Source organism: Amblyraja radiata, chromosome 4 (genome assembly GCF_010909765.2).
Source record: "Amblyraja radiata isolate CabotCenter1 chromosome 4, sAmbRad1.1.pri, whole genome shotgun sequence".
In the NCBI taxonomy this organism is placed as follows: domain Eukaryota; kingdom Metazoa; phylum Chordata; class Chondrichthyes; order Rajiformes; family Rajidae; genus Amblyraja; species Amblyraja radiata.
The window spans coordinates 52,738,861-52,759,056 of NC_045959.1; the positions used below are offsets into that span (position 1 = coordinate 52,738,861).

Here is a 20,196-nt window from a genome sequence, read left to right on the forward strand (position 1 = left end):
AATCGGGCCGCTGCCGAAAGCCGAACACCGCCTCCGCTCCGAGTCGGGCTGCCACGGCCTCATCTCCGAGTCGGGCCGCTGCCGAAAGTTGGAACGCCACCTCCGCTCCGAGTTGCGCTGCCACCGCCTCAGCTCCAAGTCCCACAGCCTCAGCTCCGAGTCCCGCCGCCTCAGCTCCGAGTCGGGCCGCCGCCGCCTCAGCCCCGAAGTCGGCCAGCCTAGTCCTGGCCGGCTCTGCCTCCGGAGCCTCGAGGTCGGTCGCAGTTGGAGGCCGCCAGATCCGCCATTAGGCCTCAGCGCAGACAGAGGCAGAGAAGGGGGATACGACAAGAAAAAGTCGCCTTCCCGCGAAGGAAGAGACAGAAAATATGTTCCTCCCCCCACACACAACCTAATAAACCAAAATTAACTAAAACAGGACAAAGAAAACAACAACAAAAAAGTAAAAACAGACGGACTGCAGGCGAGCCGCAGCTGTTAACAGCGCCGCCACTGCCTCACAGCGCCAGAGACCCGGTTTCGATCTTGAACTCGGGTGGTGTCTGACTGCACTGAGTTTGTACGTTCTCCCCGTGACCGCCTGGGTTTACCCCAGGTGATCCGATTTCCTCCCACACTCCAAAGATGTACAGATTAGTAGGTTAATTGGCTTCGGTATAGATTGTAAATTGTCCCCAGTGTGTAGTATAGTGCTAGTGTACGGGGATCGCGGGTTGGCACGGACTGTGTGGGCCGAAGGTGGGTCAAGCAGCATCTGTGGAGGGAATGGTCAGATGATGTTTCGGGTCAGGTGAATTGGACAGTACCCTAGCTTATGGAAGGACCATTTGGAAGCCTGAGAACAGAGAAGAAGAAGTTGTTCCTGAGACCAGTGGATCGCAGATTCTGGTTACTTCACAAAAGGGCACAAAATGCTAGTAACTCAGCAGGTCAGGCAGCATCTTTGCGGAACATGAATAGCTGACGTTTCGGGCCTTTTCAAAACCCCTCCCCCCTTCACCCCCTCCTGCTATTTCCCCCCCCCCCCCCGGTTTGGTTGAGGATTACGAAGCCAAAGGGAGGAGAGTAGCGGTGTGGGAATGGGGATGGTCTCGACCTGAAGCGTCACCTATCCATGTTCTCCACAGATGCTGCCTGACCCGCTGAGTTACTCCAGCACCTTGTGTCCTTCAAGAGGAGAAGGTTGGTTGAAAAAGGCCAGGTGCAGTTGGTGGGAGGGGGTAGACGGTGATTGATCCTAATCCACAAGACACTTGTTTCGAGTGCAGTTTTGACTTTGACAGCATCTGACCCTTCTAAGTCGACGAACATCGCTCGATGCTGTGGTACATCCAGACTACTGGGAGAAAGCACGCAGGGTTTTCAATCATTCACCAGCCTTAGAATAAGTCTGGTGGGAAGCAGATGGAGTCTTTGCTGTTGCCCAGATGGCAAGAGCTGTGAGAAGCTGGACCCTGTGTCGACCGACACAGAGAGAGCCAAACCTGTAACTGCGGAGGATACAAGGGTTGCCGCAGGATGCCAGTGGAGGGAGGTGAGCTAATTATCAGTCCAACTGTGCAAGATTAATTTAAAACCACGCACATATCGGGAGTCCTCCCCGACATCATTAAAGACAGATTTGCCTGTCACGATCAAATTCACTGCTCTCGGAAGATAGAGTTAGAGAAAACTAAAACCACATCAGTAAGGATCAATGACAAAACAAAGCATTTTGCTGGAGTGACTCAGTGGATCCCTGGAGAACATGGATAGGTGACGTTTCGGGTCAGGACCCTTTTTTTAGTCTGAAGAAGGGTTCTGGCTGTAACGTCACCAGCTAAGCTAAACTAAACTAAACTAAACTAAACTAAACTAAACTAAACTAAACTAAACTAAACTAAACTAAACTAAACTAAACTAAACTAAACTAAACTAAACTAAACTAAACTAAACTAAACTAAACTAAACTAAACTAAACTAAACAATCCATAGATAGACACAAAGTGCTAGAGTAACGCAGTAGGTCAGGCAGCATCTCCGGAGAAAAAGAATGGGTAACCCTTCTTCAGACCCATATCCATATTGTCCAGAGATGCTGCCTGACCCACTAAGTTACTCCAGCACTTTGTGTCAGTCTGAAAAAGGGTCCTGACCTGAAATGTCACAAACTAAACTAAACGAAACTAAACGAAACTAAACTCAACTATCCATATTCCTCAGGGATGTTGCCTGACTCAATGAGTTACTCCAGCATCTTTGTATCTTTCATCTATAAGTATCAAATTACTTTAGACAATTTTGAGCAGAAATAAATAATTAAAGCCATCTTTAAGAAGGAACTACAGATGCTGGAAAATCGAAGGTAGATAAAAGTGCCGGAGAAACTCAGCGGGTGCAGCAGCATCTATGGAGCGAAGGAAATAGGCAACGTTTCGGGTCGAAACCCTTCTTCAGACTGATGTAGGGAGGGGGGAGGGGGGAGGGGGGGTGGGTCGGGGAGAAGAAAGGAGAAAGGAAGAGAAGGAGCCCGAGGGCTGAGGGAGAGCTGAGAAGGGGAGGAGACAGCAAAGGCTACCGGAAATTGGAGAATTCAATGTTTATGCCGCTAGGGTGCAGACTGCCCAAGCGGAATATGAGGTGCTGCTCATCCAATTTCCGGTGGTGCTCACTCTGACCATGGAGGAGGCCCAGACAGAGAGGTCGGATTCAGAATGGGAGGGGGAGTTGAAGTACTGAGGCACCGGGGGATCAGGTTGGTTAATACAGACCGAGCGGAGGTGTTCGGCGAAATGGTCGGCAAGCCTGCGCTTGGTCTCACCGATGTAGATCAGCTGACATCTAGAGCAACGGATGCAATAGATGAGGTTGGAGGAGATGCAGGTGAACCTCTGTCACACCTGGAATGACTGCTTGGGTCCTTGAATGGAGTTGAGGGGGGACGTAAAGCGACACGTGTAGCATCGCTTGCGGTTGCAAGGGAAAGTGCCCGGGGAGGGGGTGGTGCGGGAGGGAAGGGAAGAATTGATCAGGGAGTTACGGAGGAAGCGGTCTTTGCGGAGAGCAGACAGGGGGGGAGATGGGAAGATGTGGCGAATGGTGGGGTCACGTTGGAGGTGGTGAAAATGACGGAGGACTATTTCTTGTATGTGACGGCTAGTAGGGTGAAAGTTGAGGACTAGGGGGACTCTGCCCTTGTTACGAGTGGGGGGATGGGGAGAGAGAGCAGTGATTAAAACAGTCTGTTGAAATTAATTTACTTTTCCAACTAGGATGCATTTTTGCGCCCAAATCCTGGATGCAAAGAGTTTCAGAGGAAACTCATTCTGTCCAAGTTTTGCACACTGGAAGATAAGCCAGGGCATCTGTTTATTCATCTAGTTAAAGAGATAAGCCAAGGAACTACAAGCCGGGAGGCATTACATTACATTAGGACATAGGACATAGAGCAGTGGAGCACAGGAATAGGCCATTCGGCCCACAATGTCTGTGCCAAATCTGATGCCAAGCCCAACACTTATCTGCCTGCACATAATCCCTATATCCCGTCATTCCCTGGATATCCATGTGCCTTGGTTATTAGTTATTAGAAAGGATCCAGAGAGACAGGATTAATTTTGAAAGCCAAACACTAATTAGGTACACAAGGGGGCGGCACGGTGGCACAGCAGTAGAGTTGCTGCCTTACAGCGCCGGGTTCAACCCTGCCGTCTGTATGCAGTTTGTGTGTTCTCACCGTGACCTGCGTGGGTTTTCTCCGGGGTCTCCAACTCCAAAGAATTTGAGGCTTGTAGGTTACTTGGCTTGGTATATTTATAAATTGTCCTTAGTTTGCGTAGAATAGTGTTAGTGTGTGGGGATCGCTGGTCGGTGCGGACTCATGTGGTGGAAAGGGCCTGTTTCCGCGCCGTATCTCTAAGCTAGACTAAACTAAAACAAGGACTGCAGATGCTGGAATCGAGCAAAATACAAAGTGCTGGAGTAACACAACGGGTCAGGCAGTGTCAGTGGAGGTCACAAAATGCTGGAGTAAATGGGCTGTCCCACTGCGGCGACCTAATCCGCGAGTTAAGAAGAGTGCCTTCGACCTTCAAGCTCGAGAGCACTCGCCTGGAAAACCTCAAACTGGATCGACCGTCCGCGTTGAAACCGCGAGCTGGATCGACCGACCGCACACACACGCATACACACACAAACACATCGCAATGGCGGGGGGCCAGGGAAAGCGGGAGAGCGCTGTCTGAAATTTACACCCGCGATGATGAGGAAGGTAAACGGCTGCCACAGTTTACGGTAAATCCTTTAGAGAGCGCGGAGGTGGGGGGGGGGGTGGGTTGGGGGGGGCGAGAGAAGGGGATAGAAGGGTAGAGAGAGGGAGAGGGGGAGAGAAGGGGGACGAAGGGGGGGAGAAGGAGTGGAGACACTTTTAAGAAGTATAATAAAGTTTAGTGGGCATTTTACCTATCGGTCGGTTTTCCTTGGTCCTGAATACTCCAATGATCCAATCAAAATGCCTGGTCAGCGAAGGAGATTGCCTACGGCTGCTCTCGACTGCCTGTAACTACATAGCGACCCCACTCCACTGCACTAAAGTACCACGCCGACCAAATTTTACTCACGGAAAATGTTGCAACATACTGAATAGTTTTCCGCGACCTATCTGAGGCCGCGAGTATTCTGGAACTTCCCTCTAGCATGAAGGAGAGTTCCAGTGACCTCATAGGACCTCCTAGGACCTCGTGTCGTACATGCTGCGAGTTTGAGCCGAGGGCAAACTCTTCTAAACTCACAGATTAGGTCACCGCAGTGGGACAGCCCCTTAACTCAGTGGGTCAGGCAGCTTTGTAAATGGAATGGATAGGTGACGTTTATGGTTGAGACTGTTGTTCAGACCCATTAGAGATTGTCAGCATGGGAACGCAAGTCTCACAAATTTGAATGTTTTCTGAAGATGTGACCAAGAGGACTGATGAGTGCAGTTGTCGACGTGACCACCAGCAAGACATTTAGATGTTGGACTTTACTTCGGAGATGCATCGATACAGATAAGCTGTCTTTGAATCTAGAGATACAGGCTCTTTGCCCCACCGAGTCCATGCAATTTTCTCGGGCAATCAAGGGTTCCTTGTCACCTAGACCCGCCTTCTTGTGCTCTTTCTCATCAATCAGTCCTGATTTAATTCTCTCCCACACTTTCCCTTCCTCCGACTCTTCACCCTCTCTTACAAACCACTAAATAGCTCCAGCTATTAAAAGCTGATGAAAAGTTAACATTAGAGATATAGGGCAGAAACAGGCCCTTCGACCCCTCAAGTCGGTGCCGATCAGCGATTACCCCGCACACTAACACTCTCCTACACACTCGGGACAATTTACAATTTTACCGAAGCCAATTAATCTGCAAACCCGCACGTCTATTGAGTGTGGGAGAAGTCCAGAGGAAACCCACGCAGTCACAGTGAGAACGTACAAACTCCGAACAGTCAGCAAGCACAGTCAGTATCGAACCTGGGTCCCTGGCGCTGTAAGGCAGCAACTCTACTGCGGGAACCTGCGTCCCTGCCGCATTGACAAGGCCCTGCATGATAGGCTGGTCTGGAAGATGAGATTACAGGGGATCCAAGGAATGTTAGCCTATTGGATACAAAATCTGCCTGGTGGTAGGAGGCAGAGGGTGGTATTGGAAGATGATATTTCACATTGGAGATCTGTAACCAATGTGAACATTCATCCTATCTGTTCCTCTGATGATTTTATACACCTCTATAAAATCACCTCTCAGCCTCTTACACTCCAAGGAATAAGATCACATGCTCAACCGCTTTCTACAGCTTGGTTACAAGTTGAGTCCTGGGAACATCCTCAGAAATCATTAGGCTTTTTATTCCGTTTAGTCGCATATTTCCCAAAGAAGGATTATCAAAACTGAATTCAATACTCCAAGCATTTAGTTTATTTTAATTTTTAGTTTTAGTTTTAGTTGAGTTTATTATTGTTAAGTGAACCGAGGAACAGTGAAAAGCTTTTTTGTTGTGTGCTATGCAGTCAGCAAAAAAGACCATACATGATTGTAATCAGCTGTCCACAGTGTACAGATACAGGATAAAGGATATACTGTAACACATAGTGTAAGATAAGGTCCAGTAAAGTCTGATTAAAGATAGTTTACAGAAGGTCTACAATGAAGTAGATGAGAGTTCAGGAAAGTCCTAGCTGGTAAGAAGACGGTCAGTTGCCTGATAACAGGTGGGAAGAAACTGTCCCTGACTTCGGAGGTGTACGTTTTCACACTTCTATTCCGCTTGCCTTATGGAAGAGGGGAGAAGAGGGAGTAACTGGGGTGCCACTGCTCCTTGACACTGCTCCTGGTGGTCTTGCCGATTTAGCTTGGTGAAGATGGAGGAGGATATTCATGGAGGATATTCAGCATGGTGAAGATTGATGAGGATATTCACGATTCACGGAGGATATTCCTCCGTCATTTTCGCCACCTCCAACCTGACCCCACCACTCGCCACATCTTCCCATCCCAAAGACCACTCCCTCCATAACTCCCTCGTCAATTCTTCCCTTCCCACCCGCACCATCCCCTCTCCGGATACTTTCCGTTGCAACCGCAAGAGATGCTACAGGTGTCGCTTCACCTCCCCTCTCGACTCCATTCAAGGAACCAAGCAGTCATTCCAGGTGTGACAGAGGTTCACCTGCACCTCCTCCAACCTCATCTATTGCATCCGCTGCTCTAGATGTCAGCTGATCTACATCGGTGAGACCAAGCATAGGCTTGGCAATCGTTTTGCCGAACACCTCCACTCGGTCCGCATTAAACAACCTGATCTCCCTGTGGCTCAGCACTTCAACTCCCCCTCCCATTCCGAATCCGACCTTTCTGTCCTGGGCCTCCTCCATTGCCAGAGTGAGCACCACCAGAAACTGGAGGAGCAGCACCTCATATTCCGCTTGAGCAGTCTGCATCCCAGTGGCCTGAACATTGACTTCTCCAATTTCCGGTAGCCCTTGCTGTCTCCTCCCCTTCTCAGCTCTCCCTCAGCCCTCTAGCTCCTCCTCTTCCTTTCTTCTTCCCGCCTCCCCCACCCTGCACCAGTCTGAAGAAGGGTTTCGGCCCGAAACGTTGCCTATTTCCTTTGCTGCATAGATGCTGCCATAACATTTTTGTCTACCTAGGATATTCACGAGGATGTTGCCAGGACTCGAGGGCCCGAGTCATAGTGAAAGGTCGTGCAGGCGAGGACTTTATTCCTTGGTGCGCAGGAGAATGGGAGGTGATCTTATAGAGGTGTATAAACCCATAAAGGGAATGGATAGTGTGAGTGCAGAGAGTTTTTTTTTACCTTGGGTGGAGGAGTCAAGATCCAGAGTACATAGGTTTTAGGTGAGAGGGGAAAAATCTAGTAGGAACCTGAGGGGCAACCTTTTCATTCAGAGGGCAGTGGGCATATGGAATGAGCTGCCAGAATGTGTGGCTGAGGCAGGTAAAATAACAACACTTAAAAGACACTTGGACAGGTACATAGACAGGAAAGGTTTAGAGGAATATGGACCAAATGTGGGCAAATGGAACCAGCTTAGATGGGTCAGTTTGGTCAGCATGGATGAGTTGGCTAAAGGATCTGTTTCCGTGCTGTATGACTCGAAGTGTGAACAGAATACTCCCCAAGTGATAGACTAAATGTGTCCTGATTTAGATTTTTAATGAGATCAAAGTCAGGGCTCTTGGTGCATATTTCAGCTGGTATAATTGTTCTGCTTCTGTCACTTCCTCCAGTTCTGATTTACTGTGGAAATAAAAAATGTTACAGCTCAGCGGTTTCTCATGACAGTGACTATTACATTCCTGTGGGAAAGAGAATAGCTTTCATCACTCTGTTGAGAGTATTTGCTTCCCGGACTAAATGGATGTTGTACCCCACAGTCATTTTACTTTTGATAATTTTGCCCAAAGGTACCACGGCATGGATCATGTGTAGGCAAATGAGATCAGTTTAACTCGGTATCATGTTTGGCACAAACAATATGGGCTGAAGGACCTGTTCCTGTGCTGTAGTGTACTGTGTTCTATGTTTAGACTTTATAAATACAGTGCAGAAACAGTCCCTTCAGCCCACCGGGTCCCCACCGGGTCCCCACCGACCAGCGATCACCCCGTACACTAGCACTATTCTACACACTAAGGACAATTTACAATTTTACCCAAGCCAATGAACCGACAAGCCTGTACGTCTTTGTAGTGTGGGAGGAAACCGGTGCACCCAGGCAATACCCATGAGATCACAGGGAGAACGATTGTCAGGTCACCTGTCGTCTGGATGGAACCTGAGTCTCTGGTGCTATAAGGCAGCAACTCTACCGCTGTGCCACTGTGCTGCCTGTTCTATGTTCTACGGCATCATGGAAAAGTATAAGAAAGTACTCAAGCGTCAAAAGTCAAGAGTGTTTTATTGTCATATGTCCCAGACAGAACAATGAAATTCTTACTTGCTGCAGCACAACAGAATATATAAACATAGTAACTGTATGATAAACGAGAGGGAAAAAGAGTTCAGTGTGTATATACATACACATACACACATACACACATACTCAAAAACAAACAATAACTGCAATAATAATAATAATAATAATAATAATAATAATAATAATAATAATAATAATAATAATAATAATAATAATAATTTATTGTAGTTCAGAGCTTATCAGGTTGTAGTGTTTAATAGCCTGATGGCTGTAGGGAAGAAGCTGTTCCTGAAACTGGACGTTATAGTTATATACATACTTATCCATAAATTGTGATCAATTTAAAAAGTATCATCACAGATAGAAAGGGTGGTCACAAAGGCTTTTTGCACCTTGGCCTCATCAGCCGGAGTATTGAGTATAGAAGGTGTGAGGTCATGTTACAGTTTTATACTACATTGGTGAGGCCACATTTGGAGTATTGTGTTCAGTTTTGGTCACCATGCTGTAGGAAAGATGTTAATAATAATAATAATAAATTTTATTTATGGGCGCCTTTCAAGAGTCTCAAGGGCACCTTACAAAAATTTAGCAGGTAGAGGAAAAACATGTAAGGGGAATGAAATAAATAGTAGAGACATGACTAGTACACAAAGTAAAGACAGAATACAATTCAAAACACAATATGAGGCAATTAATGCACAGATGAAAAGGGAGGGGGACGTGGGGCTAAGGATAGGCAGAGGTGAAGAGATGGGTCTTGAGGCGGGACTGGAAGATGGTGAGGGACACGGAATTGCGGATCAGTTGGGGGAGGGAGTTCCAGAGCCAGGGAGCTGCCCTGGAGAAGGCTCTGTCCCCAAAACTGCGGAGGTTGGACTTGTGGATGGAGAGGAGACCGGCTGATGTGGATCTGAGGGACCGTGAGGGTTGGTAGGGGGAGAGGAGGTCAGTGAGATATGGGGGGGCCAGATGGTGGAGGGCTTTGTAGGTGAGGATCAGGATTTTGTAGGTGATCCGGTGGGAGATGGGAAGCCAGTGAAGTTGTTTGAGGACTGGAGTGATGTGATGCCAGGATTTGGTGTGGGTGATGAGTCGGGCGGCTGCGTTCTGGACCAGTTGGAGTCGGTTGATGTAGGTGGAGCTGATGCCAAGGAGAAGTGAGTTGCAATAGTCCAGTCGGGAGGAGATGAAGGCATGGATGAGTCTTTCAGCAGCGGGAGGTGTGAGAGCGGGTCTGAGTTTGGCGATGTTGCGGAGATGAAAGAAGGAGGTTTTAATGACATGGCGGATGTGAGGCTCAAGGGAGAGGGTGGAATCAAAGATCACGCCAAGGTTGCGGGCCTGGGGAGATGGGGAGACAGTGGTGCCGTCGATGGTGAGAGTGAAGTTATTGATTTTGCTGAGTGTGGCTTTGGAGCATATGAGGAGGAATTCTGTCTTATCGCTGTTGAGTTTGAGGAAGTTATGTTGCATCCAGGTTTTTATAGCTGACAAACAGGAATTGATATGGGAGAGGGGGGGGTTGTGGGGGGATTTGGTGCCGAGGTAGATCTGGGTGTCATCGGTGTAACAGTGGAAGTCCAGGTTGAAGTGGCGGAGTATCTGACCAAGGGGGAGGATGTAGATGATGAAGAGGAGGGGGCCGAGTACGGAGCCTTGGGGAACGCCTTGAGTGACTCTGGCTGTAGCAGAGGTGTGGTTATGGAGAGAGATGAAGTGGGATCTGTTGGAAAGGTAGGAACGGAGCCAGCTGAGTGCAGAGCCTTCAATGCCGAGGTCATTGAGTCTGGTGAGCAGGATGTTATGGTTCACTGTATCGAAGGCTGCGCTCAGGTCGAGGAGGATGAGGATGTTGAGGGAACCAGTGTCAGCAGAGGTGAGGAGGTCGTTGAGGACTTTGAGGAGAGCAGTTTCTGTGCTATGGAGGGGGCGAAAGCCAGATTGGAGGGGTTTTAGTAGGTTATACGCAAGGAGGTGGGAATGAAGTTGCGACGCAACGATACGCTCCAGGGTTTTTGAAAGAAAGGGGAGGTTTGAGATTGGGCGGTAGTTAATGAGAGAGGAGGGATCAAGACCAGGTTTCTTTAAGATTGGTGTGACAGCAGCAGTTTTGAAAGCGGAGGGGACAATTCCTTGGGACAATGAGGAGTTGAAGAGATTAGTGAGGTAGGGGCAGAGAACGGGGAGGCAGGACTTCAGCAGGGGAGTGGGGAGAGGGTCGAGGGAGCAGGTTGTGGGTTTGGAAGAGCTGATGAGTTTGGAGATTTCAATAGGGGTGACCAGGTCAAACTGGGAGAGGAAGCAGTGTGGAGGAGGGGTAAGGAGGTCAGTGGAGATGTTGAAAGGAGGGGCCTTGGTAGGTGGTGGAGTAGATACTGGGGAGTCGGGTACAGGGGATAAAGATTGAGAGATGGTGCTGATTTTATCAGCGAAAAAGTGGAGGAATGAGTTGCAGAGAACCGGAGTAGAGGTAGGGAGAGTGTTTGCTCGAGGCTTGAGGAGGTTGCCCACTGTGGAGAAGAGGGTTCTGTGGTTTAGGCAGGGATCAGTGAATATGGAGGAGAGGTAGGCAGATTTTGCAGCAATGAGGGCATCTTTGTAATCAGTGAGGTGGAGTTTGTAAGCTTCAAGGTGGACTGTGAGAGATGATTTATTTGTGAGTCGTTCAAGTCGGCGACCAGCCTGTTTCAGTTTACGAAGTGCAGGTGTGTACCAGGGTGAAGATGTGTTGAAAGTTACGGTTCTTGTTTTGAGGGGGGCCATAGTGTTAAGGGAGGTAGACAAGGTGGAGTTGAGATGGTTTGTGAGATCATCAGGTGAGATGGGGGCTGAGTCCAAGGGGAGAGTGGTGGAGAGGAGGTCAGAGAGATGGAGGGGATCAATGGATTTTAGATTACGGAATGTGATTTCTCGGAGGAAGCGGGGGCGAGGTGTCGGAGAAGGGATGGTGAACCGTATAAGCTTATGATCAGAGAGGGGGAAGAGCCATGGATGGAGGTCGAGTACCGGTTGATTTGTGGAGCAGACCAGGTCAAGGATGTGACCTTTGTCATGGGTGGGAAAGGTGACGTGCTGAGTGAGAGAGAAGTTGTCAAGTAAAAAGGCGAATTCAGATGCGAGCTTGCAGGTGGGGGAGTCCATGTGAATATTTAAGTCACCAAGTAGCAGCAGACGTGGGGAGAGGGATGAGGCAAGTGTGAGGAGTTCAGTGAAGTCAGATAGGAAGGAGGGGTTTGGTTTAGGTGGCCGGTAAATGAGGATGACTGTCATGGAGGAAAGGGTTTTGAAGGCGAGGAATTCAAATGATGCTACTGGGGGGAAGGTGAGTTCAGTGATCCGAAAATTCTGGTTGAAAATAACAGCGAGGCCACCTCCATGGCGGGAGGGGCGGGGTTTGGAAATGTAATTAAATCCAGGTGGGGATGTTTGATTGAGGGAGAAGAAGATATTGGGTTGTTGCCAGGTCTCAGTGCGCAGAAGGAAGTCCAGAGTGTTGTCAAGGATTAGTTCATGGAGGGCAAGGGCTTTGTTGTTGAGCGACCTGGTATTGAGGAGGGCAAAGTTGGCATTATGAGAGGGTGGAGGGATGGGGGCAGGCTGGAGAGATCTGAGGTTGTCCCGGTTGACAGTGCGTGCGGTCAGCTGGGGTGGGGGGGTGACGCAGTTGAGGGGGGGTAGAGCGTGGTAGTGAGCAGATGGATGGAATGGAATGTCCGTGGTTGAAGTAAACAAGCTTGCGCCGAGAGCCTCTGTGGATGAAACGGGGTCGACGTAGAAGTCTAAGCTGTTTAATGACTTGGATGCAGGATGGGATGTGGTTGTTGAAGAAACCAGTCATTTGTAGAGTTGAATATTTGAGCATGATGGTGAGGGTGCAGAGAGGTGTCCAGCGGTGCAGGTGCAGGTGGAGAGAGTATCCAGCGGTGAGGGAGCAGAGAGGTTGTCCAGCAGAGCGGGTGCATCGAGGTGTCGAGCAGTGAGGGAGCAAAGAGGTTGACCAGCAGTGCAGATGCAGCGAGGTGTCCAGCATTGAGGGAGCAGATAGGTTGTCCAGCAGAGCAGGTGTAGAGGTAGTCCAGTGATGAGGGTGCAGAGAGTATCCAGCAGTGCAGGTGCAGAGAGGTTATCCAGCAGTGCAGGTGTAGAGAGGTTGTCCAGCAGTGCTGGTGTAGAGAGGTTGTCCAGCGGTGCGGGTGCAGAGAGGATCCAGCTCCCTCACTGGTGCATGGAGGTGTCCAGCGTCAATGATGCACAGGCACAGGAGGTGCCCAGCGTCCAGCATCGATGGTGCACAGGCACAGGAGGGAACAGACAGGCAGGGAACAGACAGGCAGGTAGGTAACAGGTAACAGGAAGGTAACAGACAAGGGGGGGGGGAGGGAACAGCGGGCGGAGAAGTGGCGAACAGTCAACGCCAGCGTCCTCTCCGGGCAGCGTGCAGGGATTCTAGCGGTTCTGGCGGCTAGCAGCTAGCAATATAGGCCGCAGCGGGACGATCGTTCAACGGCCGAAAACGGCCAAATAACGGCCAAAAAACGCCACAGACCACCGCAACCGGAGCGACCCTCCAGTGGTCCCACGTCAGGTGGTAGGTCAAGACCTCGTCCGGGATGGAAATAAACCGCAGTCGGCAATTGAAGCAGTTGAAGCCGATTCGCGGTAAGGGACCGTTGTTAATTTGAATCTCCCGCCGCCGCCGCCATTTTTTCCCCAAAATGTTGTCAAGCTGGAAAGGGTGCAGAGAAGATTTAAGAGGATGTTGCCAGGACTTGGGAGCCTGAGCTGTCGGGAGAAGTTGAGCAGTCTAGGACTTTATTCCCTGGAGTGCAGGGGAATGAGGGATTATCTTGTAGAGGCGTACAAGATCATGAGAGGAATAGATAGAGGAAATGCAAAGTCTTTTACCCAGAGTAGGGGAATCGAGAACCAGAGGACATAGGTTTAAGGTGAGGGGTGGAAAGGTTCAATAGGTAACTGAGGGGTAAATTTTTCATACAATGGATGGTGGGAGTATGGAACGAGCTGCCGGAGGAGCTAGTTGACGCAGATACTATCATAACTTCTAAGAAACATTTGTTATTGTCACATGTTCTTTATTAAGTCCAATATCTGCAATGAGGTGGGTTGGAAGATTAAAAGTGTACTCTGGCTTATGGAAGGACTATCAGGAGATTGACAACTGAGAGGAAGAAGCTGTTCCTGAGTCTGGTGGTGCGCATTTTCAAGCTATACATCTTCCACCTGATTAGAACAAGGATGAGAGGGTATGACCGGGATGGGAAATGTCCTTGATTATATTGGCTGCTTTCCTGTGGAAGCGGGAGTGGGGAGTCTGTTCTGTGTGATGAACTGGGCTTCATTCATAAACCCATAAGACCACAAAACATAGGAGTAGCATTAGACCATTCGGCCCATCGAGTCTGCTCTGCCATTTGATCATGGCTGATCTATCTTTCCCTCTCAACCCCATTCTCCTGCCTTCACCCCACAACCCTTGAAACCCTTACTAATCGAGAATCTCTGCTTGAAAAATATCCTTTGCCTTGGCCTCCACAGCAGTCTGTGGCAATGAATTCCACAGTTTCACCACCTTCTGGCTAAAGAAATTCCTCCTCATCTCCATTCTAAAGATACTTCCTTTTATTCCACAACAATGGGCCAAATGGCTTCCTTTAACGCTGCAAGGATGAATGAAAATAAATGAAAATCTGTGGAACACGGAAAATTGGTGTGGGAAGGAACTGCAAACCCTGGTTTACACTGAAGATAGACATAAATTGCTGGAGTAACTCAGCGGGACAGGCAAAATCTCTGGAGAAAAGGAATAGGTGACATTTTGGGTCGAGACCCTTATATAGACTTGAAAATAAGTATTATATTTGGAACTTTATTCACTCAGCGGGCAGTCAGATAAACGTGAATAGCAAGTATAACAAAGATGGATGGACTGAGAATCTTGGCGCAAACACGTTGTAAATACCTCTGCCATTTAATTATCTAATGGCATGCTAAGCGTCAGCATCTGATGAATGTGTCTAGTTTTCCCTGGTTCTGTAAATGAAGAGACCTCATGCGGAGTTAATAAATATAACACGCGTGCGATTTTTGATCATTTTGCAGGAACTGGATTTTGAAAAGAAATCCAGCTACAACCTGAAGATTGAAGTCTCCAACGCAAACGTGGACTCGCGTTTCCAGCCGCTGGGGCCGTTCACCGACACGGCGTCGGTGAGGTTGGTGGTGGAGGATGTGGACGAGGCTCCTCAATTCAGCTCGCCACTCTACCGGATGTCGGTGTCCGAGGCGGCGAGGGCAGGCACGGCCATCGGCACGGTCTCTGCCCACGACCCCGACACGACCAACAGTCCCGTCAGGTGCGTTCCCGTCGTCCGGCATGGGATCACCCGGCCCCTCAAACGTTCATAACTTCATACGTGACAGGAGCAGAATTAGGCCATTCGGCCCATCTAGTCTACACCATTCAATCATGGCTGATCTATCTTTACCTCTCAACCCCATTCTCCTGTCTTCTCCCCATTACCTCTGACACTCATACTAATCGAGCTCTCACTCATCCTGGCATTGTTTGCAACCATCAATGTTTAGTTTAACCAAACTAGCTGTGCTGTGAAACCATCATGATAAATCTATTCCTTGCCTCACTAAAATCCTTGGGTTCTCTTTGTTGGTCATTTTCCCTGTTATTTTCCCCAGTATGTAAGCTCTTAGGTTCAACATACTACAAACTCTTCTTCCTTATAATTTTCAAAATTTCCAAAAATATAATCCAAGCCCCTTGGTCTTGGCATCATGATCAGCATTGACATTGTGGGCTGAAGGAATAGCACAAAGGAAAGGTAGTCATGAAAAGGCATAAAGTGCTGGAGTAACTCGGCAGTTCAGGCAGCATCTCTGGAGGACATGGTCAGGCGATGTTTTGGGTCGGGTCCCTTCTTTGGCTGGCCCGCTGAGTTCCTCCAGCATTTTGCGCCTTTCCTTGGTAAACCAGCATCTGCGGTTCCTTGTTTCTCCAAATAAGTCATGATTAGTTTAGTTGAGAGATACAGCATTGAAACAGGCCCTTCAGCCCACCGAGCCCATGCCAACCAGCGATCCCAGTACACTAGCACTATCCTACACACACTAGGGACAATTTATAATTACACCAAGCCAATTAGCCTATAATCTTGTATGCCTTTGGAGCTTTAGGAATTTTGTTGCAGCTTTATGAAACTTTGGTTAGGCCACATTTGGAGTATCATGTGCCGTTCTAGTTGCACCATTACAGGAAGCATATGGATGCTTCGGAAAGTGTGCAGAGGAGGTTTGCCAGCATTCTGCCTGGATTAGAGGGTATCAACTATGATGAGAGGTTGGACAAACTTGGACGGGTTTCTCTGGAGAACTGGAGGCTGTGGGGAGACCTGATAGGAAGGTATGAAATTATGAGGCATAGATAGGATTGATAGTCAGAACTTTTTCCCCAGAGTGGAAATGTAAAATACTAGAGGGATTGGCTTCGAGGTGATAGGGTGAAAGTTGAAAGGAGACGTGTGGAGCAAATTTTATACACAGAGTGTGATGGTTGCCTTTAATGAGCTACAGATACAATAGCTCGTACAATGATACAAGCAGGCAGATACAATAACGGCATTTAAATGGCTTTTAGATTGATACATGAATATGCAGGGAATGGAGGGATGTGGATCATGTGCAGGCAGATGGATTAGTTTAATTTGCCATCATGTCCGGCACAGACATTGTGGGCTAAAAGGCCTGTTCCTGTGCTGTACTTTCTATTTTCAATGTACTAACATTTGAGATAGTGCAAAAGCAATTTAATGATTCAACGATTCAATGATTCAATTCAATGATATTTTATTGTCACTCTACCTAGATACAGTGAAATGCTTTATTTTGCACACAACCTGGTAAAATCATACAGCACACCTCATCTCGGCAGTACACAAGTGTTGCTACGATTTGGCACCAACAAAGTTACAAAAGATTCCTGGGACGAGAGGCTTGTCCAGTCATGAGCAGCTCAAGAAATTACATTTGTATTCCTTGGAGTTTAGAGGGAGGGGTGATGATCTTTAGGAGAGCAGGTTCCGGAAGAAAAGCTAGACAGAGTCAGTGGAGATGTTCCATTTAGTCAGAGAATCTCAAGACAGATGACATTGTTACAAGATTAAATGGCAGCCGTTTAAAACTGAGGTTTAGTTCAGATATACAGCTAATGGAATCGAGGGATACGGGGAGAAGGCAGGAATGGGGTACTAATTTTGGATGATCAGCCATGATCATATTAGATTAGATAGATTAGATAGCCTTTTATTGTCATTCAGACCGAAGTCTGAACGAAATTGAAGCAGTCATACATACAATACAATACAATAAAAAACAACAATAAACACATATTAACATCCACCACAGTGAGTCCACCCAACATCTCCTCACTGTGATGGAGGCAAAAGTCTTAGGGCTGCAGTCTCTCCCCTCCTCTTCTCCCTCTGCGCTGAGGCGATACCCCCCGGGCGATGTTACAACTGTCGCCCACCAGTCCTGCTGACGCAGCCGCTGGCCCGCGGCCGAACCCCGGATAGTTGAATGGCGGTGCTGGCTCGAAGGGCCGAATAGCCTACTCCTGCACCTATTTTCTATGTTTCTATGTTTCTTCGGTCCACGGAGTCCACGCTGACCAGCGATCACCGTACACTAGAACTATTTAGATTAGTTTAGTTTAGTTTTGTTTATTATTGTCACATGTGCTGAGGTACAGTGAAAAGCTTTTTGGTGCGTGCTATCCAGTCAGGGAAAAGACCATACATGATTACAATCGGCCGTTCACACGGGGTAATTCACGGAAAAGTCTCTTGGAGCTATTCCCTCATCATTGGCTTCTACCTGAATAGCCAGTTGACCCAACGATTACCGTTTCACACGATCCCACTCTCACATCAACTCCCTACACACTGGGGATAATTTACAGAGGCCATTTAACCTTTCAACCTGCACATCTTCGGGATGCGGGAGGAATCCGAAGCACCCGGAGGAAACCCACGCAGTCACGGGGAGAACGTACAAGCTCCCCACAGAAGGACATCATCCGCAGTCAGGATCGAACCCGGCTCTCTGGCGCTGTTCATTTCAAATCTGATTAGAGTACTCCAAATGTGGCCTCACCAATGTCTTGTGGAGGTTGCGTATTCTACCTGTGGCTGACTGGGTTTCCTTTGTGTGTTGCGGGTTCCTCCCACAGCTCAATGGCATGTGTGTTGGTAGATTAATTGGCCTTTGGGAATTGTGCCGAGAGCTTAGTTGAGAATCAGGGGGACTGTTGATTTTAATGTGGGGACAGAAAATTAAATGAATGTACAATTAGCGTACATAAATTCATAAGTTATAGGAGTAGAATTAGGCCATTCAGCCCATCGAGTCTACTGCACCATTCAATCATGCCCGATCTATCTTTCCCTCTCATTCCCATTCTCCTGCCTTCTCCCCATAACCCCGTACTAATCAAGAATCTGTTAATCTCCGCGATAAAAATGTCCATTGACTTGGCCCCCACAGCCGTCTGCGGCAATGAATTCCACAGATTCACCACCACCTGACTAAATAAAATTTTCTTCGTCTCCTTTCTAAAAGTACATCCTTTTGTTCTGAGGGTATGGCCTCCAGCCTGAGACTCTCCCACTAGTGGAAACATCGTCTCCACATCCACTCTATTCAGGCCTTCACTATTCGGCGGACTCATAGAATCATAGAATCATAGAGACATGGAGTCATACAACATGAAAATAGGCCCTTCGGCCCGACTTGCCCATGCCGACCAAGGTGCCCCATCTACACTAGTTCCACATGCCTGCGTTTGACCCATTTCCTTTGAAACCTTTCCTCTCCATGTACCTTGCTGCAACCAGACTCCTGGGCCAAAATACAGTTGCCCTGCTGTATGATTCAATGATTCTATCTTCAATGCTGCGCTTCAAGAGAAAAAATCAATGGGGTAGCATAAAAAAAATTAACAATTACACCCATAAGTTATAAAACTGATGGGGCAGAGGTAGAAGGCGACATTGACCAGTGGCCAATACTAATCCAATTGTGTAACCAAGGATTTTATTTTTATTGGATTTGGACATCAGTGGCTGGGTGGAAATTTACAGCCCATCTCTAATCGGGGCCCTGAACAGCCAAAGTTAGTGTGCCATTTCCGAGCACAGTTAGCAGTAAACCTGTCAGGAAAAAGGAAGAGAGAAACTGACTGTGCGTAGGAAGGAACTGATGACGCTGGTTTAAAGCAAAGATAGGCACAAAAAGCTGGAGTAACTCAGCGGGTCAGGCAGCATATCTGGAGAGAAGGAATGGGTGACGTTTCGGGTCGGGACCCTTCTTCAGACTTAGAGTCAGGGGAAAGGGAAACGAGAAATATAGATGATGATATATAGAGAAATATAGAACAAGAAAGGATATGAAAAAAGTAATGTTAGTTTTTATCGCTACTTATCGTTACTTTTTGCATATCTTCCATTCATTTGTTCTATATCACTACATATCACCTTGCTGTCTTTATAGAGCACACAGGAAGTGAATGTGCTTTGGTTGAAACACGTATTATGATCGAAAACTAACAGTCCTTTCTTTAAATTCTTCAACCCAGGTATTCCATAGATCGCAACACAGACTTGGAACGATATTTTAACATTGACGCCAACACAGGAGTGATCACAATCGCTAAGTCACTGGACAGGGAGACGAATGAGGAGCACAACATTACAGTGTTAGCCATGGAGAGCCGTAAGTAATTCAATCAGAAATTCCCTAAGGAGGGTGGCACGGTGGCGCAGCGGTAGAGTTGCTGCCTTTGAGCACCAGAGACTCGGTTCGATACTGACTACGGGCGATGTCTGTATGGAGTTCTTATATATATATCCCTGTGACTGCGTGGGCTTTCTCCAAGTGCTCCTCCGGTTTCATCCCACACTCCAAATACCGACAGGCTTGTAGGTTAGTTGACTTCTGTGTGTAGGATAGAACTAGTGTATGCGGTGACCGCTGGTCGGCATGGACGGTGGGCTGAAGGGCTTGTTTCCATCCTGTATCTCTAAAATAAATGAAACTAAACTGAATTAAGAGTGAAATTCTTGTAATTCTGCAGAAGCGTTACTATCTGCAGGATGTCTTAAAGAGCTTTGTTGCCAATTAAATAGATTTTAAAGAGAATCTTAAAAAGTGGACACAAATAAAGTGAGAGGGAAAGTAAAACAGAGAGATTTAGGATTTAGGGAATAATCATGTCAGGGGAATTCCTCGTTGATGTTGTGGGGTGGCAGGTTTGTCATATGAGGAGAGAATAAGTAGACGAGCCTTTTATGTGGTGTTGGAAGGAACTGCAGATGCTGATTTATACTGAAGATAGACACAAAATGCTGCAGTAACTCAGTGGATCAGGCAACATTTCTGGAAGAAAAGGATAGGTGACATTTCAGGTTGGGACCCTTCTTCAGACTGAAAGTGGGTTGAAGTTCTTGAGTTTAAAAGAATGAGAAGTAATGAGAAGGGCGGCACAGTGGTGCAGCAGTAGAATTGCCGTCTTCTAGTGCCAGAGGCCGGAGTTTGATCCTGACCTCGTATGGAGTTTGCATGTTCTCCCTGTGACAGGGTGGGTTTTCTCCAGGTGCTTTGGTTTCCTCCAACATTCTAAAGATGTGCAGTTTTGTTGGTTAACACAAG

The 20,196-nt window shown here is 47.7% G+C and overlaps 1 protein-coding gene across 5 annotated transcripts in view; it reads left to right on the top strand.

The window, feature by feature from the left end:
* Positions 1-20,196, top strand: part of LOC116972101 (cadherin-7-like) — a 291,858-nt gene that overhangs the window by 241,154 nt on the left and 30,508 nt on the right. For all 5 annotated transcript variants that reach the window (XM_033019446.1, XM_033019447.1, XM_033019448.1 and 2 more), the window contains 2 exons: positions 14,578-14,831; positions 19,124-19,260. In XM_033019446.1, coding sequence (XP_032875337.1) covers positions 14,578-14,831; positions 19,124-19,260 — 391 coding nt within the window. The remainder of the gene's footprint in view (positions 1-14,577; positions 14,832-19,123; positions 19,261-20,196) is intronic.